A 27,173-nucleotide genomic window follows, 5' to 3' on the forward strand; every position below is an offset into this window, starting at 1 on the left:
GGGACCGACGCAGCCGAACCCCGGCGACGTACGCGGGCACGCAGCTCGCGAGCGCGCGCCTCCGCTTCCCCCGCCCTTCCCGCAGGCGGAGGGTAACGGGAGGGAGCGCGCGTTCGCTTCCCGCCCGACCAAGGCTGGGGGGCGGGGCTTGTCCGGGGGCGCGCCTGCGCTGGGGCGGGGCCAGGTGATCGACAGGCGGGGCTGACCACCCGCTTCCCAGCACGTCTTCTCGCGAGCTCGCCGTGGCCGCCTTCCGCATGCCCCGGCTTCGCCCCTCCCTCCGGAAGTGCGCCTGCCTGCCGGTGCCCAGCGAGCGTTCGTGGCTTTGTCCTTTGAACCGGGAGTGGTTTCGGCTTTAGAGCAGGAGCTGTGGGATTCAACCTGGCTTCCAAGTGTTTACGTTTTCGTGACCTGGGGCTCGTCTCGCGCGATATCTCCTAGGCTTCTCCGTCTTCTCTGTGAAAGGGGGACAGGAATTCCCACCTCTTTGAGTTGTGTGAGGATTACTCGTTTGGGAGAAGAGGTACGTTAAGCTCTTGGTACTGTTCCGGCACCTCGTCAGTGCCCAGTAAACTGTAAACTGGACGCTTTGCTTAAATGGGAGCGACGGGGAGACACGGAGAAGCCTAGAGCTTTGCAGTTAGGCTGGCGGTGACCCTGGGTAAACTACTTGACCAGGGAAGTTTGTTTTCTTTTCTTTTCTTTTTTAAAGATTTATTTATTTGAAAGGCAGAGTTACAGAGCGGCAGAGAGAGAGAGGTCTTCCATCCGCTGATTCACTCCCCAGATGGCTGCAACAGCCGGAGCTGTGCCGATCCGGAGCCAGGAGCTTCTTCCCCGTCTCCCACGCGGGTGCAGGGGCCCAAGCACTTGGTTGATCTTCTACTGCTTTCCCTGGCCATAGCAGAGAGCTGGATCGGAAGTGCAGCAGCTGGGACTAGAACCGGCGCCCATATGGGATGCCGGCACTGCAGGCGGCGGCTTTACCCGCTAGGCCACATGGAGTTTGTTTTCTGCCCTGTTAAATGATCTGTTTCTGTCTCGGTGGACCAGCAGGATGGCCCAGTCGGGTAGCGTGAGTGGAAGTGGTTGGGACGGTGTCTGGAATGTCCTAGGAGCTCAGTAATTACTGATCCCCTGCCCACGCAGTGTACCTAGAACCACAAGAGGATTTTGCTTCTTGGCTTGTTTTGTAAGGATAACTCGAGATTCAAATTAAAGCGGGAGAGGTAGGGTCTGCTATTAATCCAGGCCCTTGTCTTCTGCTTAGCGAAGGCGCAGAGTGGTGCAGTTTATTTAAAAGGTGAGAGCAGACTTCCCCGGGGGCGGAGTTGAAGGGGCGGCTTGACTGACAGGTAGGTGATGGAATTGCATAGGCGGGGCTCGCGGTGGCCTTCATCTAGCTGTCAGAGTGATTGGCCGTGAAGTCTGCCTTCCTGTTTTCTAGCCATTTATTTTCTCTAAATAATCAGTTTCTTTAGTGCCATCCCGAGGTTAGTGTACCCATATAAATAAAGCAGATAATAGGATGCATATGTTCTGTACATAGTAAATTCCAAAGATCATTCCACAGGAGTACAACCAGGGCGTCCTCGGGCCTGTCTGTGAGGCTGATCCCATTTTACACACACTGGCTACTTGAACCAGTAGAGGACCTTGGTCTTAATTGCAAGCTGCAGTGAATGACTGTAAATATGTGTAGGGTTCCTGGAAGTAGGATATTTGAATCGCAGGGTGTGGGCATATGTTGTTCTGATCACTATTGCTCAATTCTTTGTGAGTGCCTGTTTCCCCATCTCCTCATCAACACTCTTAGGAAACTTTGTTATTTGTCAGGCTGGTAGGTGAGGAATAGTATCTCTGAGTTTTTTTAATTTGCAGTTATTTTTATTGGAGTGAGCCTCTCTTCATATGTTTAAGATAAAATTTTATTTTCCTCTCTGTGTCTGTTTATATCCTTTGCCCATTTTTCTTGTTAAAAATTATTTGTCTTCCTTTTATTTGAAAGGCAGAGAGAGATCTTCCATCTGCTGGCTCACTTTCCAAATACCCTGAACAGCCTGGGCTGGGCCATGCCGAAGCCAGGAGCTCAGAACTCCGTTCCAGTCTCCCATGGGGGTGGCAGGGCCATCATCTGCCGCCTCCCATGGTTCGAGCTGCATTGCCGTGCACCGGAAGCAGCCGTTCCCATAGGAATGCAGGTGTCCCGAGCAGGAACTTAACCACTGCACCAGGGCGCCCTCCCTATTCTTACTGAGTCAGAAGAGCTCACTGTATATTGGGAAAATCAATTGTCTACCAAGACAAATATTTCTCATTTGTTGTTTGACTTTTCAACCTACTTTAATTTGAGAGGGAGTGATACAGAGAGAGACAGAGTTTCCATCTGTGTGCCCACTCCCCAGTGCCTGCATCAGAGGTGGTAGGGGCGTGGGTGAAGCTAGGAGCTGGGAACTCCGTGCAGGTCTTCCGTGTGGGTGACAGGAACCCAGTACCTCGAGCCATCACCACTGCTTCCCAGGCTCCGCATGGGTAGGAAGCTGGAATCCAGAGCTGGAGCCAGAAACTGAAGCCCGGTATTCTTACTGTGGGACGTGGGCGTTTTAACCCCTAGGCTAAATGCCTTTCTCTAGGGTGTGTCTTGCTATGCAAAAACACTAGCTACTTATGGAATTGAATTTAGACACCCTTTTTCTTTGATTCTAGTTTTGTGTTACACTTTGAAAGTCCTTCCTCACTCTGAAGTTTTAAAAAAAGAAATCTTGGGGCTGGTGTTGTGGGTAGCGGGTAAAGCCGCCACCTGTGACACCAGCATCCCGTATGGGTGCTGGTTTGAGTCCTGGCTGCTCTACTTCCTAATCAGTTCCCAGCTCATGTGCCCGGGAGAGTAGCGGAAGGTGGTCCAAGTCCTTGGGCCCCTGCCAGCCACGTGGGAGACCCGGAGGAAGCTCCTGGCTCCTGGCCTTGGACTGGCTGTTGCAGCTGTTTGAGGAGTGAGCCAGTGGATGGACGATGCCTCTCCCTCACTCTCAAAAAAAAAAAAATAAATAAATAAAATAAAAAAACCTCTGCCCTTCAAATAATAAATAAATCCTTTAAAAAAATCTCCCATGGCTTAGTCTGTTAATTTTAGAGCTTAGTTTTATTTTGCAGTCTTTCATTTGGATGTTAGTGAGGTGTGAAGATCATAATACCCTTTCTCACCAGCACTAACCTTGGTTGTCTCTGATAAACCTATTGTACAGATGGAAAGAGAGCCCCGCCCGCAGCAGAACCTGCTCCTCTCCCTGTTCCCAGATTAGGAAGCGGCATTTCTGTCTGGCAGGTGCCGAGGTTCAGCCTTCTGCCACCACATTGTCTGTCCTTGTGAATGTTTGAGTCCAGCTACTTCTCCTCGTCCCCACTGCCTCACCTTGTCCAGGTCTCACCATACTGTTTGCCCTCAGGGCTTGCACGGATGCTGCCCCCTCTGGCTGCATGCAGCTGGCGCTCATTCAGGCCTCACACCCTACTTGCCTGCCCTAACAGGGACTCTTGGCCGGACAGTGCCGCTGTGTTTTCTTTCCTATACCTACCATACGCTGATCATTACCTTGTTCATTCAGTGTCATCTTCTACTAGCAGCTTACTGGTATCAGGGGTCATTTGTTTTGCCTTGTGCTACATTCCTAGCATCTACAACAGTGCCTGTCACGCCAGCACTCAAAATATTGATCAATTGACTAAATGAACGATCTCTCGCCTGGACTGCTTCAAGACTGCAGGTTCTCACTTTCTCCCTTTGCCTCATGATACAGATGCAGAGAGATTTGAACTCTTCGCTTGATGTGTCAAGAATAAAATCAAGGCATTCTGAGAAAGGAGGCAGCCCCCTGCCAACTGCTGGGCCACAGGAATTGGGACTGTGTGGTGTGATGACCATTGCTTTTTTAAAAAGATCTCAATGATGGGCTGGTGTGTGACATAGCTGTTGCCTGTGACTCCAACATCAATGGGTGTTGGTTTGATTCCTGGCTTCTCCAGTTTTTTTAAAAGATTTTATTTTATTTGAAAGGCAGAGTTACAGAGAGGCAGAGACAGAGAGAGAGCTCTTCCATCTGCTGGTTCACTCCCCAAATGGCCACAATGGCCAAGACTGAACCAGGCCAAAGCCAGGAGCTTATTCCAGGTTTCCCACATGGGTGCAGGGCCCAAGCACTTGGGCCATCTTTACTGCTTTCCCAGCGCCATCAGCAGGGAGCTGGATTAGAAGTGGAGCAGTTGACAACCCATATGGATGCCAGTTCGAATCCTGGCTGTTCCACTTCCAATCCAGCTCTCTTTTATGACCTGGGAAAGCAGAAGATGGTTCAAGTCCTTGGGCCCCTGGACCCATGTGGGGGACCTGGAAGAAGCTCCAGGCTCCTGGCTTTGAATCGGTCTAGCTCTGGCCATTGCAGCCATTTGGGGAGTGAACCAGTGCATGGAAGACCTCTCTCTGCCTCTGTAAGTCTGCTTTTCAAATAAATAAATAAATATTAGAAAAGAAAATGGCATTTAAAGAGATAAGGGAGGCAGGGAAATACTTTTACAGTGTTTATTCCAGCTTACCACGTGCTCACCTTAAAGTTGTAGGTTTTCCTTCAAAGGAAGACAGTGTATTTGGGGGAAATGAGAAAATTCTGACCCAAATGTCCTGCCTGAATAATTTTGCTAAATGTGGTCTCTTATTCTGTAATGCTTTTCTCCTTTGAATAAATTATAAGCATCCTTTGAAAAAATTTATTTGAAAGGCAGAATGACAGAGTAGTAGAGGAAGAGAGACATCTTCCATCCACTGGTCACTCCCCCAATGGCCACAATAGCTGGGTCTGTGCCAGGCCAGAAACTCCATCCTGGTGTCCCACGTGGGTGGCAGGGGCCAAGCGCTTGAGCTGTCACTGCTGCCTTCCAAGGCACATTAGCAGGAAGCTGGACTGGAAGCGGAGCAGCTGGGACTCGAGCTGGGAGGCTGGTATCATAAGCAGCAGCTTATTCTACTGTGCCACAACGCTGGCCCCCACAGTCATCCTTTAAAGACCATCAGGTGTCACCCCGAGGCCTCTAAAGGGGCAGTGGGGCTCCCCTCCCTGTTCTCTAGGCATTCTGTAAATTCCCCCATGAGCTCTCTAGGCGTGGGCTTGGGCACCTTCCTCCTTCCCACCTGCCTCCTCACAGTGGCTGCAGGCTCAGCACTCTCCCTACCCCCAACCTTGCAGATTTCCCCTGAAGAAACTGGAACTTTTTTGACTCCTGTAGCCTCTGGACAACCTTCCCTCCCTCTCAGGCCTTTTTCACCTGTCCCGCTAACCTAGAGGACAGAGGATAGGGAACAGGAAGGAATTGGGGCTGACCCTGAGCCCAGGGGTACAAGGTGACAGATTCTACCCAGAAGCCACTGCAGCCCTTTCCCTGTCCATGGCTGAAGCTGCGTCCTCTCCCAGAACATGCACACAAGGCTCCTGCAGGCAAGACTGTTAGGCTGGGAGTCCGTGCACACACTTGCACTTAAACCTTCCAGGCCACTTTCTCCACGTTGCTTGGCTGCTTAAAATCTCATTGCCTCCCGCAGGCTTCTGGGCAGGTTCTGAGCTCGTGGCCCTTGGTGGTGTGACCCTGCAGCCCACACTCCACTCCAATTCTCGATTCCCCACACATCTCAGGCAGCTGCTGCACGCATCTGTCTGCAGTTTCCCGAGCACCAGGCTCTCAGACCCCCCCGGGTGCTTTGTTGGGTCTGTTTTCCCGTGAACAGCACTTCTCCAGGAACCCTTCCCTGACGTCCTCCGGCAGAGCTGGGACACTGAGTGTTTGGCCCTCCAAACACTTCCGCATCAATGGCCTCATCACTTCACTGGCATGGTATCTTGGACCAGACCAAGCAACTTGAGGGCCAGCACCTCACTTTTCACTGGTATCCCTAACTGTGAGCCACACACTAGGCACTCCGTACACCCTGAATGAGGCTCTTGACAAGGTATGGAGGGCCAGGTGATAAGGGAAACATCCCAAAGCACCTGTCCTTTGCTTTGAGCAAGTGGATCATGGAGACAAGTCTCATTGTCATACTTTGCCTGAATAAAGCTTTTTTTTTTTTTTTTAAATTAATTAATTTATTTGAAAGGCAAAGTAAGAGAGATCTTCCATCTGCTGGTTTGCTCTCCAAATGCCTGAAACACCTGGGTCCAGGCCAGGTCAATTCCAGGAGCCAGGAACTCCATCCACATCTGCCACATGGGTGACAGGAACCCACGTACTTGGCCAACATCAGCTGCCTCCCATGGGAGCTGGACTGCAAGTGTAGCAGCCCTGAGACTCAATTCCAGGCACTCCAGGATGGGACACAGGCATCCCAAGTAGAGGCATCACTCTGTGCCACAAAGCTTGTCTCCCAAACCTGTATTGTTTCAGAGCCTTTCCAACCTCACCTCAAGGACACCTTCCCTGACCCAGGGCCAAGGCCAGGGTCCCAGGTGCACTCTTAGCCCCTTACATGTCGTCTTTGTAGCACTGGTCACAGCAGTGATGACGGCGGGATTGTTGAACACAGGGTTTCTCACAGCTGCACATGAACACTGGGATGCGAGAAGCTGCCCTGGGGGCCGTGAGATGTTCACGAGCATCACTGACCCCTGCTCGCTGGATGCCAACAAACCCCTCTGCAAGTCATGACAATCAAAAATGCCCCTAGCCACCCCAGGGGGCGAAGTTGCCCCTGGCTGGGAACCACTGGTGCAGCGTTAGAGTGAGCTTCATGAGGGTGGTGCAGCTTGTCCTCAGTTCTTCAGGGCTCGATGGCCTCAGCCCAGCCATCCCTGCCAGGGACTGAGCCACACACTACCCGGGAAGTGAGATTCTACCGGTCTCCCTGTGGGCTGGCAGAGGTCACAGCTTACTGGCTGCTGCACCTGCCAGTGCCCACCCAGGCTCTGCCTTCAGGCTGCTCCGGAGGGGACTCCTGGGGACCAGATGAGGGAAGGGCAGGAGGGGGCGGGTGCACAGGGAGGGCTTTGTGTCTTTAGGAAATTCATACTTTATTAGACAACCTAAGGCTGGCTGGTGGGGAAGCCTTGGCCGGCTTCACAGTCCTGCTGGCAGGAAGAGGCAGTGAGGAGCAGCAGGGCCGGACGGGGCCCTGCAGCCAGTCTGCCCGTCTGCTCCAGTCTGCCTCTCTGGGACGGTCACATGGTGAGAATCTGCTTTGTGGATACAAAGGGCTTCGTGGAGGCCTCCAAGGCATGCTGGTAGTCCTGCAGCGGGACCTCAGTGCAGGCAGGGGCGCGGAGCTGGCCTCGGTGGGTGAGATCGCACAGCGTGAGGATCAGCTCCTTGAACTGGGCTGCAGGAGGGCAGAGGCAGTCAGCCGGGCACAGGGAGCTGCAGCCTGCTGAGCTGGCACAGCACGGGCTGCCCATGTGGCAGGGCCGGTGCAGAGCTCCAGGAGAGCATGGGAGTCCCAGCTTTGCCAGTCTGGTCCCCACCTGTATCCAGCACAGTGAGATCCAGGAAGGGACAGAGGAGTGTGGGAGGGCCCCCTCCTCCGCCCCCAGCCGCTATCCTTCAGACTGGCGGCAGTGATGGCTCCAACCCACAGACCTGGACTAGGGTGGAGCTGGGCGGGTGCTGAGTGGTGGAGGGGCAGGGTTACTTTGAGGCAGGGAAGCCGCAGAGGTACAGCAAGGAGGTGGGGGTGCAGGTGTGGGTAGAGGCTGCTTTCCTTTATCTCGCCATGGGCTGCAGACCCAGTCACCTCTGCAGGGCTCAGAGTAGTTGGGTCACTTCTGCAGCCGTTCTTAGGCACTGAGCTGTCCTGTGACCCCGGGACTGGGGCCATCATCCACTCACCTGGGCTGTGGTCCTTCTTCCACTGGGACAACCAAAAGCCCCGAAGTTTGAGGTCCTTAAAAATGAGCAGGCTCTGTGGACAGGGAGGGGACACAGGGCTCTGAGGACCAGGACTTCAGGCCCATTCAGGATGAGTCCTCCCAGGGCAGGGGCCTGGCTGAGGCATCTGGGCCCCCAACTCCCAGCAGGTTCCCCCACCAGCTTACCACAGAGGCTATGACAGGCTGCTTGGCCATCCCGCCGTAGGTCACCATGGTGCCCCCAGGCCTGGAGAATCCAGAGAGAACACAGTGGGTGCAGGCAGAGACCCAGCCTGTCTTGAACCTGCTATGGTGCTTCAGTTCTTACTCTGTGCCTAAGCTTATGCTCCGAATCCCTGGGGAAGGGTTTGAAAGTACAGATTCCTAGGCCTGACCCCAGACCTAGTCAAGTAGGAGGCACGAATCGGTATGAAACACACACCTTCCAGGTGACCTGGATATTTAGCGAGGGTTGAGAGCCCACTGAGCCAATCTCCCTGGTCAGACTTTGATGAAGTGCCACAAGGAAGTGTGCGCTACAGAGAGCAGCCCCAGGCGCGCACAGCCCTGGCCCCACGCCCCTTCCAGGCAGGCGACCGTGGGGGTACCTGGGAATCAGTCCAGACCTCATCTGTCTGTCAGTGTCCACTTTAAGGGTCAGTGCAGTGAACAGCTAACAGGCAGGGGTGACCCCTGCCATCCACATGCCCACCTCAGCAAACAGGAGCCAAGGGTATGTGCTTAGAAGCTGATAAGCTAGGTGCTGCTTGCTATACCCGTGGTGGCCCCCTTGCAGGCTCCTTCGGGAGTTTGTGGATGAAGGATGACCTGAGGTACTTTTGGGGACAACGGGAGGAAGCCAGCCACTGTAAACGACAAAGTGACAAGGTGACAGCAGCTGCTGTGTGAGGCAGTCTCTGTCCCTGAGGCTCTGGGGAGTTTGGGCCCGAGCTTTCTTCCATGGCACTTGCAGCTCCCAAGGAGCTGTGCCCTCTCCCATCCCCCACGCCTGGTCCATATGAAGAGCTAACGTGTCCCATGGGCCAGGCACCGTTCTAAGCACGTTGTTAGCTGTCAGTGACCCCAGGGAGCACTCTGAATTTCTTTTGCACCTGAGGAAGCTAAAGCCCGGCCCTGAGTTACACAGCGATTTCTACATCATCTCCATGTCCTGCAGACTAGCCTTCGCGGGCAGAACGGGTTGATATCACCCCATCTTACAGATGAAGAGACTGAAACCCGGATAGTTTCTCATGAGCTGGGGCTTCACCCTGGCCTTCCTGACTCCAGTGCCTGGCTGCAGCCACAGCACAAGGCTTCCTCCGGCAGTGACGTGGGGGCTGCAGTTGGCCCCAGAGGCTGCCAGGTCTGAAGGGTGCCTTCCGGAGTCATCGACGTTTGCGGTCAGGCCTGGTTCTGTCTACCAGATCCTGGGCAAGGCGATGGCCCTCTCTGGGCTACGCATAGTTAGGAAATGCAGACCAGAAGAGTGTGCTCCGCCCAGGGGCTGCAGGAGGGCTGGGTCAGGCCCCGGTGCACAGGAAGTGCCTGGTGGGTCTCAGCACAGCTGTGTGGCCACACAACCTATCTGCACATCTAGCATCTAGGCCGGAGTTCTCAGGGGCACTCTCCGCTGCTCTACCTGGTAGCAAGCGCCCTGTGAACGCATGTGGCAGGGCAGTGTCTCTCGGGCGCCCCCTAGCTGGAGAAGTTTCTATTGAAGAAGACAAGGACACGCACTGGCCCCAGGGGTGAGGGCGGACAGGTGGCGTTGAAGCTTCAGCTTTCCTGTGTACTTTTACATGCTTTCGAAATGCTGTCTAAGAGGCACAGTGTTACCTCTAAAATGAGGGAAATCTTTTAAAAGCCAATAAAAGCTTTAGAGCTAATAACCGGGACTGAGTGCCTTTTTAGGGTGCCCTTGGGTCATGAATTCTTGACCCTCCCTTATTTGAGAGCTCAGCAGCCTATTCCCGGCCTCCCTTGGAAAAATGAAGCTGGTCAGGCTCCCCAGAGGTCATCTAGGGGGAGAGGAGAAAGCAGTGCCCAGAGAGCTGGCTGACCTCAGCCCCACTTTCCTACTCCACATGCCAACCTGGCCCTGGCCCTGGCCGGCACCGGCCACTGGGCCTTGGGGACTTACGCCAAGTGCCGCAGCAGCTCTGTGGAGCTCTTCCCGCCCACGCAGTTGAGAGCAAGCCGCGGCTGGGGCATGTCCTGGAAAACAGAGCGGGGGGTTGAGGGGGCTTCCTCTCTGGTGGGCTCTGGAGCTCGCTTCCAGCAGCACCTCCCTGGCCCCGGCTGCGGTGGAGGAGGGAGTGAAGGGAACGGGATGCTGATGCCTTTGCATCTCACTGCACAGGAAGCGCCTTTTCTGCGGCAAGCTACCCCTGCTGTGGGTGTCCAGACTGGGTCCAGAAGGAGTCTCTGGGAAGGAACAGAGTGTCTCCGTCCAGCTGCCACAGACTCTGGCTCCCCAGGGCACCTCTTCCGGGCACGCAGGACTTTGTCCGCGGGAGATGAGCTGATCTCCTGCTCAGGTGGCTTCTCCAGGGGGCTGAGTGAGAAGAGGCCGAGACTGGCTTTGGTCACCGCTAGGGATGCTTGGGCGTGCACATTCTGGAGGGTTGAGAGGCCTTGGAGGGCAGCCATTTGGTGCAGTGATTAACGTGCTGCTTGGGATGCCTGCATCTCACACTGGGAGCGGCTGGGTTCCCGTCCAGGCTCCTCCACTTCCAGTCCAGCTTCCCGCTCACACACACCCTGGACGGCAGCAGATGACTCAAGCACTTGGGTCCCCGCCACCCCCGGGAGACCCAGATTGGATTCCTGGCTCCTGGCTTTGGCTTGAACCATCCCTGGCTGTTGTAGTCATTTGGACAGCGAGCCAGTGGATGGGAGATCTTTTTATCTTTCTGCCTTTCAAATAAAGTGGGGGGTAAAAGAGGAGGCCTTAAGTTCAGAGAGACCAGGGGTCAGCCCTGACCGCTTACATCTACTATGGTCTCAGTCAAGTGCTGTGTCTCCTCTAAGTCCTCACTTACACAACAGGGAACTTCACGGAGCTTTAGAGGGGAGTAGCAGACACACGGAAGAAGTGTGCTTAGGAAACTACTTCTTGCTCCTCCCTCTATGCCTCAGTTTTCTCAGGTCTTCTCCCAGCTGTAAGACTCACGTGGGGCCAGCGCTGTGGCATAGCGGGTAAAGCCGCCGCCTGCAGTGCCAGCATCCCATATGGGTGCTGGTTCAAGTCCCAGCCGCTTCACTTCCGATTCAGCTCTCTGCAATGGCCTGGGAAAGCAGTAGAAGATGGCCCAATTCCTTGGGTCCCTGCACCCACATGGGAGACTTGGAAGAAGCTCCTGGCTCCTGGCTTCGGATCAGCGCAGCTCCAGCCATTGTGGCCAATTGGGGAGTGAACCAGCATATGGAAGTCCTCTCTCTCTCTCTCTGCCTCTCTGCCTCTCTCTGTGAAACTCTGACTTTAAAATAAATAAATCTTAAAAAAAAAAAAAACCAACAAGACTCATGCTTGCTACCTATGGGCTGCTGGGACTCACCACAGACGTCTGAAACTGCCAATCATAGGGTGTTTCCTAAATTCTGTCTTCCTCCTGCCCCCTCCCCCAACAGCTGGGCACCTGACGCACCCTGGCTCCTGGCTACAGGCATGGCTCTCTCCTCTCAGGAAGGGGTGGAGGGGGGCTTCAGAGGGGTCCCCAGCGTTCCCAATTCAACTTTCCCCAGGGAGAAGTGTGGGGCGGAGGGAGGACGCCCCTGCCCTCGGTACCTTGAAGAAGTGTCTCGTTTCAGGCTTCCTCAGGTCCTCTTCCGTGATGACATGCTCAGCCCCCAGGTCCTTCAGTCTGTCGGTCAGCTTGGGGAGGTCAGGCCTGGAAACCGAGCACAATCCAGGGCCCGGTCACACCTGCTGCCTTTCTCCACCCTGGGCTCTGGGGCCCTGCGTCACAGCTGCGCAAAGCTACCTTTCTCTTTGTGGGCTGGGTGGGGCACCTGCTGCCTCTTGGCATCACACCCCCACGTCCTTGGCCTCCTGTCCTCCCTGATGTGAGACAGGGGCAGGGGTGACTGCCACAGCCCCTGGCAACTCAAGGAGGCTAGAGACCACCCATGTTCATGGATAGTGAGGCTTATCCGAGCTGCAGGACCCCAGAGTTGGAGGAGCCGAGTCTGTGACTGCCTCATGTCTTCCTGAGCAACTCTGGCATCTTCCTGTGTAGAAGAGCCGCGACCGGCCTCATGGTGGCACTCAGTGTGCCTCGGACTGTCAGCACCAACGCGAGGGGCAGGGGGCCTGGCGCAGAGTTCACAGGACAGTGGCACGGTTAAGACAGTCCCCCAGATGAACTGTGGTTTTATCCTAGGTCAGGCATCTCATGATCTCTCGGCTGTTCAGTAAAGGGCGGTCTCCACCTCCTTCCTGGCCTGCCTTCACATGCCAGGGACTCGCTCATTCTACAGCCCAAAGCTGTCTGCAACTTGGTTTCTTGCTCTGACTCATCTGTCCCCTGCCAGCTGTTAGCCAACTACAGAGCAGGCCATTTATGCTGATGCAAGGGCGCCATCTGGTGGAGAGCTGGGCATCTGCAGGGACGCTGGGTGGAAAGGCCCAAGCGGTAGACTGGGATTAGGCCTCCCCACGCACCTGTCTCGGACCACATTGATGGTCCTCAGGCCCAGGGCTGCGGCGATCTGGATGACTGCTTGCCCCACTCCACTGTTGGATGCGTTCTGGATGACAGAGTCCCCTGTGGAGCCAGGAAGAGACTCCAGTCAGGCCCTGCAGACCTGGGATAGGTCAAGGGCTCCCGCCTGGGGTCCAATTACAGGGCAAGAGCTGGAGCCCTCAGGCTCCAGGACCTAGTTACTGTGCCTTCTTAGACCTTCACCCGTTGCCTATAGGCTCCCCAAACTTCTGCAACACCCCGAATGCCTTCCAGTACTTGGCCACTGAGCATCCACAGTGGGCATAATTTAGACTCCTATGTAAGCGACTTTACCCCGCTCCGTTATTCTCCCAATTTTTATGCCCTCGAGTCTCTGGGTTCTTTCCCTGGTCTGCAATGCTCGCCTCCTTCGCTCCTTTCTGTGGACTCACCTCAGTGTGGCCTCCTTCCTGATTCTGCCCTCGGGGCTCCACCACATTCTGCAGGCACACCTGGCCTGTCCTATCCTGTACCAGGTCTCTCCCACTGGAGCAGGCAGTGGACCACTCTGAGAAAAATGTGGGTTCTGGGCCGAGATGGACCTGGCTGTGAGGCCCAGCTTCACCAAGGACTGTCAGTGAGAAGGGGCAACTCAGGACCTCTCTGACCTTCAGGCAGCAGGCAGGTGGCCCTGACCAGAGTCATGTGTCCAGGCAGGTGCTTGGCTGAGTCGGAAACACTGCTTGGTGTTTCGAGGCAGCAGGGACCTGGCACAATATGGGCTGGGGCCAGAGAGACAGAAAGGACTCCTGGAAGGAGAAGGCGACTCTCCTTTGCCGGTGTCACTCACTAGTGGATCATCAGTCTATCCAGAAGAATTTCTTTTTCTAGTTAAGGTCACAGGAGACAGAATAAAAAATAATAGAGTGCACCGGACTTAGGAAGGCTAAAACTGCCCCAAGGAGCCTGGGTCTTCGTCCACGCGCATGTCCTGGATTACAGCGTGAAATGTGCTTCTCACTCCGGGTCAGGAGTGCTTAGCTTAGCTGGCTTAGCTTGGATTGAGCCTGTGCTGCTCGGCCCTGAGTGGAAAAGTGGAGGGATACACAGTGGCACTTCCAGGGGTGTGAGAATGCCCAGATCTGCGGCTGCTGCTGTGGGCCATCAGAGGTGACTTCCGGGGATGAGACACAGGCAACCAAAGTCTCTGCCGCCCCAGGCCTCCGGAAGACATCCCTGCTCGCAGCTGCTGGCTTCCTGCTCTGACGGCTCCCAGGGCCCCACCGCCACAGCGGCGAGGAGCCACACTTCTCTGCGTGTGAAGCTGGGGTCAGCTCTGGCCACCCAGTGTCATCACACTCCAGCAGCTCTGTCCTCGCTGGCAGGGGCAGCCTGGGAGACGGATGCCCCTTGGGGAACTCTCAGCCACTGGAGATGAATTGGGGGGAAGCTGGCCCTGCCCCTGCCGTGGGCGCTCGTGAGGTCCCGGCAGCACTGGGCCCCCGTCACCCGCAGCAGTGAGCAGCCTGTGGGCTCGGCCTTCCTTGCTCCTGTCACTCCCTCAGCCCTGGCCTGCTGGAATCAAACTGTCTGCGCCTGGTCGCCGTCTCAGGCGCTGCTACGAGAGGAACCCCAGCCAAACACCTGGCTCTGGAATTGACTTGCTGAGTGAGCTCGTGCAGATCACGTATCTGTCTGGCCTCAGTTTCCCCACTGTTAAAAAGGAAGACCACAAACAGCAGGACCGGCGCTGTGGCACAGTAAGTGAAGCCACTGCCTGCAGTGCCGGCATCCTATATGGATGCTGGTTCAAGTCCCAGCTGCTCCACTTCTGATCCAGCTCTCTGCTATGGCCTGGGAAAGCAGTGGAAGATGGCCCGAGTCCTTGGGCCCCGGTACCCACATGGGAGACCCAGAAGAAGCTCCTGGCTCCTGGCTGCGAATTGGCACAGCTCCGGCCATTGTGGCCATCTAGGGAGTAAACCAGCGGATGGAAGACCTCTCTCTCTCTCTGCCTCTCTGCCTTTCAAATAAATGAATAAATCTTAAAAAAAAAAAAAAAAACCCACATACACACAAACAGCAGCTGACAGTCACTGGGCTGCCCGGGGACCCTCAGGGCTCCTGCCCACCACTGCACGGGCGAACAACACGTATACCTGCGAAGTGAATTCACATGGCCAGCGAGAGGCGAAGCTTGCGCTCAGGCCTAGCTTGTCCGCCTGGGGCTGGAGCTCTTACCCAGCGGTGATCCAACCTCACAGCACTGTTCTGAAGATTAATGGACTCCACGGAACAATGCCTGCAAGGCACTGCCGCGAGCCGGAAAGCGCGATGGAAATGCTGAGTGGAGTTATTAACACCGAGTTCAGCGCTTTATTGGAAACACAGGGACCGCGTCTGTCTGTCTTGTCTGGCTTTGTGTCCCCAGGCCTCAGCACAGCTCGGCACATTCTTGCTGAGTGACGGCAGTCCGGCCGGGCGCGGGGGAACGTGACCCCTCAGTGGTGCTCCTCACCAGCCCCAGCACGTGCCCTAGGAAGCAAGGTGTCACCTTGCTAAGCACACTCTCCCGGGCTGGGGGGCCGCCAGCCTCCCATCCCCCTCACTGGCAGGTCCCCGTGGCCTCAGGTCAGCACCTGGGTCATGTGCCAGTCAGCACTGCTGCCCCCACCTGCGGGTCCCTACCTGGCTGCAGCTGCTCAAAGTCCATCAGCATCCGGTAGGCCGTGCAGGGGTTGACGCCCAGGGTGGCTGCGCTCAGCAGAGGGATGTTGCTTGGGATTCCGATCAGCGCTTCCTCACCAAACACGGCCTCTGTCCGCCAGGTTCCTGGTTGGGGAATGAGGCCAGGGGAGTGAGGAAGGGCCCCTCTGCACGGCCCATGCCAGCTCAGAGCCCTGGGTCTGCGGGCAGACTTCAAGGAATGTGTGTAGAGAGAAAAAGGACACCCTGAGGTTCCCTCCTTGGGTCCTCACAATAGTTTCCTAGGGTAGGTTTTGTCATTCTCCTTTAAGTCACGTGGGTGGGGGGGGCAGCTGAGGAGCTCAAACAACTGGCCTCTGCGGGTGGCCCAGGAACCTCACTGCCAGGGCCACACAAGGACGTCCCTCTGTCCCAGGCAGGGACATTCTTCTCATCCAGGGCAGGCAGCTTGGGTGGCTTTAGGGAAGGGGGAGGACAGAGAAGTCGCTGGCCTGGGCTGGGCTAGTCTGCTGCTGTGAAAAAATCCCTAGGCCACTGAGTCCGGCTCTGATACGTGAACAACACTGGCAGCCAGAGCCTGCCCAGCCGCCCCGCCCCCACCCCCAGGAGCTGCTGTCTAAGTCCAAGGAGACCCAGGAAATGCAAACCCCCTGCAAGCTGGAAAGAAAGCACCCTTAACCCTCAGGCCACATCCCAGTTCCCGACCAGAGAATCATAGAATGTCGGGGCTGAAGCATCCCGCAGGCAATGGGGGAGGAAGTGACTCGCCCTGGCTCCTGGCCAGCCTGGGCACAGCTGGGCCACCACCTTGAGCCAGGCATTTGAACAACTCCAAAGGGGTGGAGCCGGTGAAACAGAAACACGCGAATAGGATCGTTATACACTGTAGGAGACAGGTAGTGACAGTGGCGACAGTGACTATGTGGAAGACAAGGACGGCTGCTCTGAGGAGGCGACAGGTTCAGGCGAAAGCGGAGAGGTGCTTACCACTCCGAGTACAGCAAGAACCTTCTATGCAGAGGAGAAGAGGCAGGCCAGACCCCAGAAAGAACTAGAAGGATCCGCAGCGGAGGGCAGAGTGGGGAAGGGGGCTCGGGCCGGTGACTGTGCACAGTACCCCCAGTACCGAGGAGTCCCACTGTGCGTCAGCACACTCACACACACACGTATGAAAGTTCCCAGAAGCCCCAGCTTCCGTTTCTGGTATGTGACATACTCTATCTGATGCTCCGCTCACTCACGTGCCACTTCCAGTCCACTAGACTGATTCGGTTGCTGGCTTGCGCTCTGAGGCGCAGGGGTGTGGTGTGGAGGTACATTGTATTTTAGCGAAAGGAGCTCTGGCAAGCTTTGGAAGGAGTCTGCAGTGGAGAAGGCGGGTGGGGCAGCGTGGACGCAGGCAGGCCAATCGCGAGGCTTTTGCAGGGGTTGAGGTATGAGGTGACCGCTGCTTAGCCACGACTTTGGCAAGGGGACCAAGAAGAGAAGACGGCTCAAGCTCTATTCTGAAGACAGGGCCAAAGGGATGGAGCCAGGCCTGGGTGAGCAGGGTCCCGCGTGAGGAAGAGGGTTTGCCTTGGACGGCAGACGCAAGCCCTGGCTCTGCCACATCCTCACTACGCCACTCTGCCACCTTGGGGAGGTCACCTGGAGCCTGTGTGGCCCAGGGGCCCTAGGTCTACACTTCCCCTCCCTATCCAGCCGCTGGGATCCTAACTGTACCCTGGGCGTGGCCCAGCTGGGGACAGTGCTGCAGGAGCGGGGGCAGGGAGCCTCTTGATGGAAGGCTGTGGCAACCCCGGAGTGCTGTGTGGCTGAGCACCAAGGGCCTGAGAGGGTGGAGAAGGGGCCCGGGCACCCCCAGGCCTCCCGCAGGTGGTTCCCAAACCTTCCTGGTCACCACCCCGGTTCCTCCAAGCTCACGCCTTCCATCCTCTGCTCTGCGCCAAAAGCTCAGCACAGGGCTTTCCACGCATGCATTCAGGGTGTTTCCTAATTCTGCTTACGGCGGGCAGTGGAAACGCAGCCCTTGACGTGGATTTCTGGGGCTTAGCCATCTCTAATCCTCCTCTGGAGAGAGTCTGGGTGGCAGGGGGCAGGGCTTGTGGTCAGCACCAGGGGCTTTCAGGGCTGAAAGTAGAAGCCCTGAGACTCAGGACTTGGAGAGCCAGCTCTGCCCTCTCACTAGTGACGTGACTTGCAAGTGTCTCCACCTTTTGAGTTTCAGTGTTTCCTGATCCATGAATTGCAAAGAGCAACAATTACAGCCCAGTGAAAGGGAAAATGACATTTGCACGGAGACCACTGCCGTGCCCAGCTCACGGAGGGTGTGTCGCACGCTCATCCTAATTCCTAGGCCCCAGCGATGAGGGCTCCCGTCCTCACTGTGTGCGCACATCTGACCCAGAACCGTCTCCTGCATCCACCAGGGGGCTGGCAGGCTGGAGTCCGTGGGCCAATCTGGAACCTCGGTAAAGAAAGCTTTAGTGGAACACAGCCATGCTTCCTTGTTTTTGTACTGATATGGCTGCTGCAGTGGCAGAGTTGGGTACAGCCTGCAATACCCCACATCTTTACTCCCCAGCCCTTTAAGAGAAAAGCTTTTCAGCTCCTGATGGAACGCATACAGAAGTTTGGCATTTGCAAAGAGCCATGCGTATCTTCCCTCAGGTGAGCTGCATGAGGGCTCACAGCTGGTGGAGCTGGAAGGAAACAGGGGTCTGAACCCAGGGCTGTCTCAGGAGGGTGGTCAGGATTTCCCTCCACGCTGTGTGGCCTGGTCTCCCCTGGGACTGGCTGCAGGTGGGGAAAAGGTAGCTATGGGCAGAGACAGCTGGTCCCAGGACAGATGACCCAGATGTGGCCAGCTGAGGACTCAGGGGTCCACCTGTTGCCACTCGGACTAAACTGCAGTCTTCTCAAGAAGAAAGACTGTCTGTTCCCTGCTGTTACCCAGAGCCCAGCACAGCGCGGTGCTCACAAACGGAGCTCATCCCAGTCCTCACAGTTCTAAAATCCGCATCCTCCCACTGGCACCCTGCTTTAGAGATGCCTTTTCCCGGGGCGGGGGGGAGGGGGAAGGGGAGGGGAAGGGTCCCTGTTCCAGCTCACACCACCACCATGCACACAAAGGCTTCCCGCCTTCACCCTCCGCCTTTCCAGCCCACTCTCTGCACCGCTGCCAGCCCTCCGTGACCGCCCTCAGTTTCCCCTCCCGCTTCTCTCCCGTGCCCACCCGGGATTTAGCCTCTGGCGGGAATGCGCGTGCCTTCTCTCATCGCCTGACTGGTACACGCGCTGCACGCCCTCATCCAACCCCCTAGTGGCACTTCCAAGGGGGCTTCCAGCCTGAGTTCCAGCATCCCCTCTAAGAATTCTTTCCTATGCTTCCCCACACAGGGGACTCTGCGCTCAGAGCTGTCTTTCCTTTCTGGGGTCTCCCATCCCCAGCCAAGGACCCTCTGAGGGCAGGATCTGTGTCTGACCCATCTTGGCAGGCCCTTCAGCCGGCACAGGGGTTGGCCCCAGCACTGACAGCACCCAGCAAATTCCTGTGGCTTTCAAGGTGCTCCGATGGCTGCTGGGGTGCAGCAGAGGGCAGGGCCGTTCCAGGCAGCCTCCCTGATCTCAGAGCTGGCAGTAAACTTGGTCCTTCCAGCACCCTGCGTTTCCCTGCCTGGCTCCTTTCCAGCACCAGGCCCACGCTCTGTTCTCCTCACCCAGGGCAACCAGAGGGGCCCAGCCTGCCCCTCCCAGTAACTGACTCATAGGTGGACAAGGACGCCGGCAGGTGGTTCTGGGGATGGGGCGGGCTGTGCTGGTATGATTGCTCTCAGGAGGATGTAACCCCAGGCTGCTGCTGGCCATCCATGACAGGCAGGCATGAGTCAGAACGGATTTGAGTGTGGCTGAATCCTTTATATTTACTCTCATCTCATTTGCAAAATGGGAATAATAAAGCATCTATCTCGTGGTGTGGGAATAACTGAGCTAATGCATGTAAAGTGCCTAGAAGTGCACCTGACACAGAGAGAGTGGCCAGTAAATATGTGTTGCTATTGCCATCAGAGGAAACCCCACCAAAGAATGACAGAGAGGAAGAGGAGGAGAGAGGGGGAGAGGGAGAGAAGGAGAGGGAGAGGAGGAGAGGGGGAGAGAGGGAGAGAGGGAGAGAGTAAGAGAGGGAGAGAGAGGAGGGAGAGAGGAAAGAGGGAGGGAGAGGGGAGAGAGTAAGAGGGGGGAGAGGGAGAGGTCTTTGACATCATCGAGGTTCCTGGATTCAGCTGTGCCTGAAGCTTTTAGTCTCTTGAACTTCTCAGTTACACTGATCAATTGAAGTAGCACCTTGACAGTAGGGACTCCATTTTGGAGCACTTGAGACTCCACTCTGGGAAAGCACACCCCCCCCACACACACACACTGTGAGACTCTGGTCTGAAACTATGATCTAAAACAGTAGAACAATAGCAATCCACTACATCACACTTGGCAGAGCATAGAAACCCCCTAGCATAATTGTTCAAGCTTGAAAGTAGAAAGGTTGCACAGGGTTAATGATAAAAATGTAATTTGTCTATGTCCTATATATAATTAAAACCAATACCTGGATTAATGTCAGGATTATAAGATTGTAACTGGTATTGTCAAGATTATAATTGATAATAGTTTCGCATAAGTTTTAGGTCAGCTTGACCCCGGTAACCATGTATTCCCCCCTGTTCCTAGCAACCATGAATTCCCCTCCTGATTTTGTGATTTTTGCCTTTATAAACCCTGTTGCTTTAGGCTTCAGGGTCGAGAGTTCTTTAGGGCATGAGCCCACTCTCCACCACCGGCAAATAAAGGACCATCAAATTTTATCAATGTGTGGAGCTCCTTTGTTCATACTTGCTCAGGTACAACACAATTACCTACTTCTTTTGTTTGTGTTTGTTTATTTTCATCTACTTGGAAGGCAGAGGGGCTGGCGCTGTAGTGTAGTGGGCTAAGCCTCTGTCTGTGGCGCTGGCATCCCATGTGGGCACAGGCTCATGTCCTGGCTGTGCCTCTTCTTCTTCTTTTTTTTTTTTTTAAGATTTATTTATTGGGGGCTGGAGCTGTGGTGCAATGGGTTAAAGCCCCAGCCGGCAGTGCCGGCATCCCATATGGGCACTGGTTTGAGTCCCAGCTGCCCCTCTTCTGATCCAGCTCTCTGCTATAGCCTAGAAAAGCAGTAGAAGATGGCCCAAGTCCTTGGGCCCCTGCACCCGCGTGGGAGACCCAAATGAAGCTCCCAGCTCCTGGCTTTGGATCGGCTTAGCTCTGGCCATTGTGGCCACCTAGGGAGAACCAGAGGATGGAAGACCTCTCTCTCTCTGTCTCTCCCTCTCTCTGTCTATAACTCTGCCTCTTAAACAAATAAATCTTAAAAAAAAAAAAAAAAAAAAAAAAAAGACACAGAGGGAGAGATCTTCTATCTGCTGGTTTACTCCCCAGATGCCTGCAATAGCCAAGGTCTCCCACATGGCTGGCAGGGATCCAAGCATTTGAGCCAGCATCTGCTGCTTCCCAGGTACAACAGTAGGGAGCTGGACTGGACACGGAGCAACCGGGATTTGAACCAGCACTGGGGGGTGGAGGGGTGGGGGTGGGGGTGGATGTGTGGCTTCCTAAGTTTAACCTGCTGCACCATGACGCCTGCCCGTTCTGGTGGCTTCCTCATTCACTTCATCCTCTTCCACGTGCAGATGCTCTCTGCTGGGGCTACACTGGGTTTCCACCACTTCCTCACTGAGCGTGGTGTCTCTGCTCCTTTTATTTCCTCCACATGAGATGATTTTTGGCTCATCGCCACCATCTATCAGAGGACCTCCTCGTGAAGCCTTTTCTGGTTGTTCCCTGAGACTGTCTCTCACACGCACACACGGAGGAGACCCAAGTGCCTCTGCTGCCTGCGAACTTGCTGCACTTCCCTTATGGAGGCTTTGGCTTACAAAGATTTCTCCCGTGAGACTTGAACCTCCTAGAGGCTCCTGTTTGTAGTCTCCACTGCACCTTAGGGCAGGGGCTTAGGGACGAAGGGCTTCAGAGAATTACAGCTCCAATTAACACGGACGCAAGGGGAGAACACATGCCATCACCTCCAGAGTGAAAGGACGAGAATTCTGCCCTCCCCGCTCAGCTCCCCCGACTGCGGCAGGTTTGGGGACTTAATAACAAGACCTGCACCTCTCAGCTACACTGGGCCAGGGAGAGAAAGGCTCCAGAGCAGGTCAGACAGGATCTGGAGGAAGGAAAAGGCCGCTGGCACCTGGTGAAACTCACCCAAACCGGCACCGGCCGGAATCACCCAGTCTCCTGGCTTCAGCGCGGTCACGTTGCTGCCCACTGCTACCACCTGTCCAACGCCCTCGTTCCCGCCGACAGCAGGCAGCCTGGGGAGGAGGCCATAGTTTCCTGCGGGACAAGAACAAAAGGGGAGGTCCAGGGCAGCCTGGGCAGTGGAGGAGCACGGGCCTTAGCGCCACGGACCTCAGCTCGAGCCAGGCTCTGCTCTCGCTGGCTGGCGACCGAACCCACCTCTGAGCCTTAGCTTCCTGCTCTGTGCCCAGGGTGCCGGGCCCAAGGCTCATGCGTGTTCATGCTTATTATGAGGATTAGGTCATGTAGGAAAGGAGCCCAGCGTGGGGCTGACTCACTCCCCGCTGCCATCCCCCTAACTCTCAAAGCCTCACATTCCGGAGAAGGGAGGTCACCGAAGCCGCCGCCTGCAGCCGGCCCATCTGGAGCGCAGCTGCTACGAACCTCCCACACCTGAGCCGGAAGGCTGAGCATGAACGCCGATTACCGTCCACTGCAGAAACCAAGGTTACCTTGGATCATGTTTATGTCGGACGGATTGATGGGGGCCGCCAGCATCCTCACCCGGACGTCGGATCCTCCCATGGCAGCGAGCTCCGCATTCTTCAACCTGAGCAGAGTCAGACATGTTACCATGGGCCCGGCTAGACAGAGCGGCTTTGGCTCATGGCGGCTCTCTGGAGTAGGTCAGGCTGTGTCTGAGCTGCCATGGGTGTTACAAGAGGGACAGGTGCTGTAGGAGTACAGGCAACAGGTTAACTCTCCACTCCACTGCCCAGCATGGGCAGGGAAGAGTGGAAGCCTCTGCTGGCCAGGTCAGCCTTGTGTTTCCCCAAACGTTCTGGCTATAAGAATATTGTGGTGTGCCCCCAGTAACACAGATTTCAGACCCAGGGGGGCCGGCGCTGTGGCGTAGCGGGTAAAGCTGCAGTGCTGGCATCCCACATGGGCACCGGTTTGTGTCCCGGCTGCTCCACTTCCGATCCAGCTCTCTGCTATGGCTTGGGAAAGCAGTAGAAGATGACCCAAATCCTTGGGCCCCTGCACCAATGTGGGAGACCCAAATGAAGTTCCTGGCTCCTGGCTTTGGATCAGCACAGCTCCAGCCATTGCAGCCATCTGGGGAGTGAACCAGCGGAGAGAAGACCTCACACTTTCTCTCTACTTCTCTCTCTGTATAACTCTTTCAAATAAATAAATAAATCTTTAAAAAAAATATTTGAATAGCAGTTAGAGACACGGAGAGAGAGACTCTTCTCTCTGTTGGTTTACTCCCCAAATAGCTGTGACATCCAGGTCTGGTTAGGCCAAAGCCAGGAGCCCAGACATCCATCCAGGTGTCCCATATAGGTGGCAGGAGTCCTAGCACCTGGGCCATCTTCTGCTCTCTCCCAGGCACATTAACAGGGAGCTGGATTGGAAGCAGAGCAGCCAGGACTAGAACCGGCAGCCATATGGATGCTGGCTTTGCTATAATGCCAGACCCCAAGTAGTTCCTCCAACAGGCACCCTTAGGAAACACTGGGCTAGCCCACCTGCCGTGATCTTGTTGTTGGCCCCAACATATACAGACACTGTGGGGAAATGAGAACTCCCTGGTGACTCTGACTGACCCCTCCGAGAGTGGTATCCCTTCTGATCCCCGTCTGCCAGAAAGGGTGCTGGAGGCAGCAGGGGTCAGGGCCGTGGGTGGGAGCTCCGCGACAGGACGGCTGGGTCCCCACGGGCAAGTTCCTTCTCCACTCTAGGCCGCTGCTTCTCCATCTGTACAATGGGGTGGTGGTGGTTAGGACCTGATCACTTCTGAGCGCCTCTCTCACCTTCAGCCTGTGCCACAGGGCCCTTGCACACCTTGGTACCAGCCTCTTTACCCCGCCAAGATTTACTCAGCCACTCAGACCTGTGGAAGGCTTCTGGGAGGGGGGGGCTGGTAACAATGTCCATGTGTTCCTCGTTATAAAAACAAGTTTATAAAAAGGAGACCCACGAGGCAGCCAGCAATGACCAGTGTACTGGACCTGGGGGAGGGGGCCTGTCTTGTGACTTTTTAATGAGACCCCCCTTTTTTTTCCCAAACCTCTAAGACGTCATGTCTGCAATGTTCTCTCTGCCAAAGACACTCATTAAGTAATAAATCTCATTTTTACTCAGCAAAGACACCTAACATGCCTACCAGAGGTTCTTAGCATTAGGCAGGTGCATTAGCAGAGTAAACAGAGAAAATCCCACCCACCTTCTGCAGAACTCGACCTTTAATTATATCCGAGGCTCTTGCAGCAGGTAAAAGTGTGATTGTCCAGAAGTGTTCAGCACAAAGAGTACAACCGGAGGCAGGTACCCAGCACACACCAGGCCCTGTGCTAGGGGCTTTAGGTACATGCTCTGATTTCAGATTAACATTTTGGGGCCAGCGCAGTGGCACAGCAGGTTAAGCCTCTGCCTGCAGCTCCAGCATCCCATATAGGCCTGGTTCGTGTCCTGGCTGTTCCTCTTCTGACCCAGCTCTCTGCTAATGGTCTGGGGAAGCAGTGGAAGATGGCTCAAGGGCTTGGGCCCCTGCATCCGCGTGGGAGACCCGGAGAAAGCTCCCGGCTCCTGACCTTGGATCAGCCCAACTCTGACCGTTGCAGCCATTTGGGGAGTGAACCAGAGGATGAAAGACCTCTCTCTGTGTCTCTCCCTCTCTCTGTCTGTAACTCTGCCTCTCAAATAAATCTTAAAAAGAAAGAAAGAAAGAAAGAAAGAAAGAAAGAAAGAGAGAGAAAGGAAGGAAGGAAGGAAGGAGAGAAAGAAAGGAAGGAAGGAAGGAAGGAAGGAAGGAAGGAAGGAAGGAAGGAGGGAAGGAAGGAAAGAAAGAAAGAGAAAGAAAGGAAGGAAGGAAGGAAGGAAGGGACTAACAGCTCATGAGCAAAGACTGACGCCTCCACGCTAGCAAACAGGAGACCAAGGTGCCTAGGGGTTATGGAGTCTACACAGGCTAGGGTAACTGTGACAGAGCTGATCTAACTCCACAAAGTTCGCTCTTGCTGACTCTGCTTCATATCAGCACCCTGGAATTGGTTAGGGAATCCCCACATGTCCACAGTGACCCCTGAAGACCTGAGGACCCCCTGAACTGGATCATAACCAAATCAAGGTAGGCCGTCTCACACCAGGCATGAGAAATACCAGCAAGAAACCGGGACAGACCAAGTCTCTGCAGAAAACGGTTAGGTAGGAAGGAGGTGGATGAGCAGAGCAGAAAGAATAAAGGAGGGGCCTTTTAGGAAAAGGCCCACGGCAGGGCTGGGTGTACACATAGCTGGAGCAGGGGGAGTGCTCTAGCAGCAAGGCCTGGTCTGTGAGTACCAGTTCGGGCCCACGCTGGGCACTTTGCAGGCCAGCTTTCACCCGTAACAACAGCTTCCACACTAGTGTTCTGCTTTCCCAGCTGAGGAGCGGTAAGCACCGTGTGCCAGGCCACTACTAGTCAGCGGCTGACCTGATCTGAACCTGACAGTCTGAAGCTGGAGATGCCAGGCGGGAAGGGGTGGACCCCAAGCCACGCGGAGGGCAGCCTGGGCTGGAGCTGCACCTGCCTTACAGGAGGAGGTGTCAGGGGCCCCCCAGTCTCTCTGCCAGACTCGGCAAGAGGCTGCCGCAGGGAGAGGAACACGTCTCTTCCACCGGATGTGTGAACCTGTGTTCCAATGAAAAATCCTGCCCAGAGCAAATGGGTTTCAGACTAGCTGCCCCTTTATGTTATCCCCACTGCTTCTCTCCTGCGCTGTGACAGATAATCAGAGTTTTTCAGTAAGCTGACGAAGTCTGTGTGCTCAAGCTGCTTAAAGACATTTTTTTCTGCACATTTTCTATATACTCTTCGCTCAGCCCAGTATTTCTTTTCTACAAAGCGAGAAATTCAATTCACCCTTTGAGACCCAGCTCAAATTTTACTTTCCTCATCTTTTGCGGCTTTTCCTGCTCTGGGTTCCAAAACACAAAAGGGGTCAATTAACTACCGTATTTAAGACCACTCCTAGGGGCCGGCACTGTGGTGTAGCAGGTGGGGCAGCTGCCTGCAGTGTCGGCATCCCATATGGGCACTAGTTTGAGTCCCAGCTGCTCCACTTCCGACCCAGCTCTCTATGGCCTGGGAAAGCAGTAGAGGATGGCCCAGGTCCTTGGGCCTCTGCGACTGCATGGGAGACCCAGAGGAATCTCCTGGCTTCGGACCAGCGCAGCTCTGGCCATTGCAGCCAACTGGGAAATGAACTAATGGACGGAAGACCTCTCTCTCTCTGCTTGTCCTTCTCTCTCTGTGTAACTTTCAAATAAATAAACAAATTTTTTTTTTTTTTAAAGACCACTCCTTGTTTGTTCTATTTTAGTTTATCAGCTCTCCCAATACATTTTTTCTTCTTCAGTTGATCAAGGTAACACAAGGGGGCCGGAGCTGTGGTGTAGTGGGCTAAGCCTCTGCCTGCGGTGCTGGCATCCCATAGAGGCGCCAGTTCTCGATCTGGCTGCTCCTCTTCATACCTGTATCTTTTTGCCTATGGCCTGGGAAAGCTTTGGGAGATGGCTCAAGTGCTTCAGCCCCTGCACCCGCGTGGGAGACCCAGAAGATCCTGGCTTCGGATTGGCTCTGCTTGGCTGTTGCAGCCATTTGGGGAGTGAGCCAGAGGATGGAAGACCTTTCTGTCTCTCTCTTTCTCTGTCTGAACAGATAAATAAATAAAATCTTTAACAACAACATATTAAGTGATATTAACATGGAAATAAATGTTTAAAGAAAAGATAAGACACAGGTTCACAATTCCTTTCCCAATGCTCTTGGGGTCAGATGTACTTGAGTGTAGAGCCATGTGGACAGTACCCAGAGACCAGACACCTGGGTGTGTCTGTAGCACAATGGAGGGGCATTCACACCAAGTGGGATGGATAAAGATCACGTAAAAACCGCACATGAGCATAGAGAAAGAAAAAAGCTGTCAGTTTCTAGAACTTTCTGGATTTTGGAACTGCAGATAGGCATTTGGATTTGGACCAGGTCTTTTCTTTTTCTTTTTTTGTGAAAATGTTCCCAAAAGGCTGATTGCTATCAAGGTAGTAGAGAAAGCCTGGTGAGAAATTTTTCTGTGGTCATGTCCACAGCAAATGAGAAACTACATTCTAAAAGCCTTGGTAAAAACCAAACCATGTCTTTTAGATTTGAGTTCAGGGTTCTTTCCCTCACCTCCTAGTTCCGCAGCCAGAATGTGTGTGTGCCATCTCATCATCATGGCTGTGAGCTCACGGAGGACAGAGAGCCTTCAGCTTAGCTCATGTTTAGCAGCTATCTGGGATGGCACTTTTGTCCCTTGTGAGAAAATGTGGCATGGAAATGCCAGTCATTCAGGGAATCAGGGGAGGGGCTCAAACCAAAGGGACTCAGCAACTTGCACCTGTTCTCCCAGGGAAATACTCCAGAGGATGGGCTCAAATGAAAATGATTATCCTGGGGGCCGGCGCTGTGGTGCAGTGGGTAAAGCCAGTGCCTGCAGTGCTGTCATCCTGTATGGGCGCCGGTTCTAGTCCCAGCTGCTCCACTTTCCAT

General features: G+C 54.9%; 1 protein-coding gene and 1 non-coding gene across 2 annotated transcripts in view; both read right to left on the minus strand.

Moving 5' to 3' along the window:
- Positions 1-7,027: 7,027 nt before the first annotated feature.
- MECR (mitochondrial trans-2-enoyl-CoA reductase) overlaps positions 7,028-27,173 on the minus strand; it is a 29,334-nt gene continuing 9,188 nt past the window's right edge. The window contains exons 2-10 of the mRNA XM_062190828.1: positions 22,108-22,205; positions 21,560-21,691; positions 15,239-15,382; positions 12,550-12,652; positions 11,674-11,776; positions 10,027-10,100; positions 8,070-8,130; positions 7,864-7,936; positions 7,028-7,357 (exon numbers count right to left, since the gene is read on the minus strand). Of these exons, the coding sequence (XP_062046812.1) occupies positions 7,200-7,357; positions 7,864-7,936; positions 8,070-8,130; positions 10,027-10,100; positions 11,674-11,776; positions 12,550-12,652; positions 15,239-15,382; positions 21,560-21,691; positions 22,108-22,205 (946 nt within the window). The 3' untranslated portion in view covers positions 7,028-7,199. The remainder of the gene's footprint in view (positions 7,358-7,863; positions 7,937-8,069; positions 8,131-10,026; positions 10,101-11,673; positions 11,777-12,549; positions 12,653-15,238; positions 15,383-21,559; positions 21,692-22,107; positions 22,206-27,173) is intronic.
- On the minus strand, positions 26,653-26,771 carry LOC133761336 (small nucleolar RNA SNORA32). Its single transcript, XR_009866137.1, has one exon. It is a non-coding gene; the product is annotated as a small nucleolar RNA SNORA32 (small nucleolar RNA).

The sequence above is a fragment of the Lepus europaeus genome, chromosome 5 (assembly GCF_033115175.1).
Source record: "Lepus europaeus isolate LE1 chromosome 5, mLepTim1.pri, whole genome shotgun sequence".
Classification (NCBI taxonomy): domain Eukaryota; kingdom Metazoa; phylum Chordata; class Mammalia; order Lagomorpha; family Leporidae; genus Lepus; species Lepus europaeus.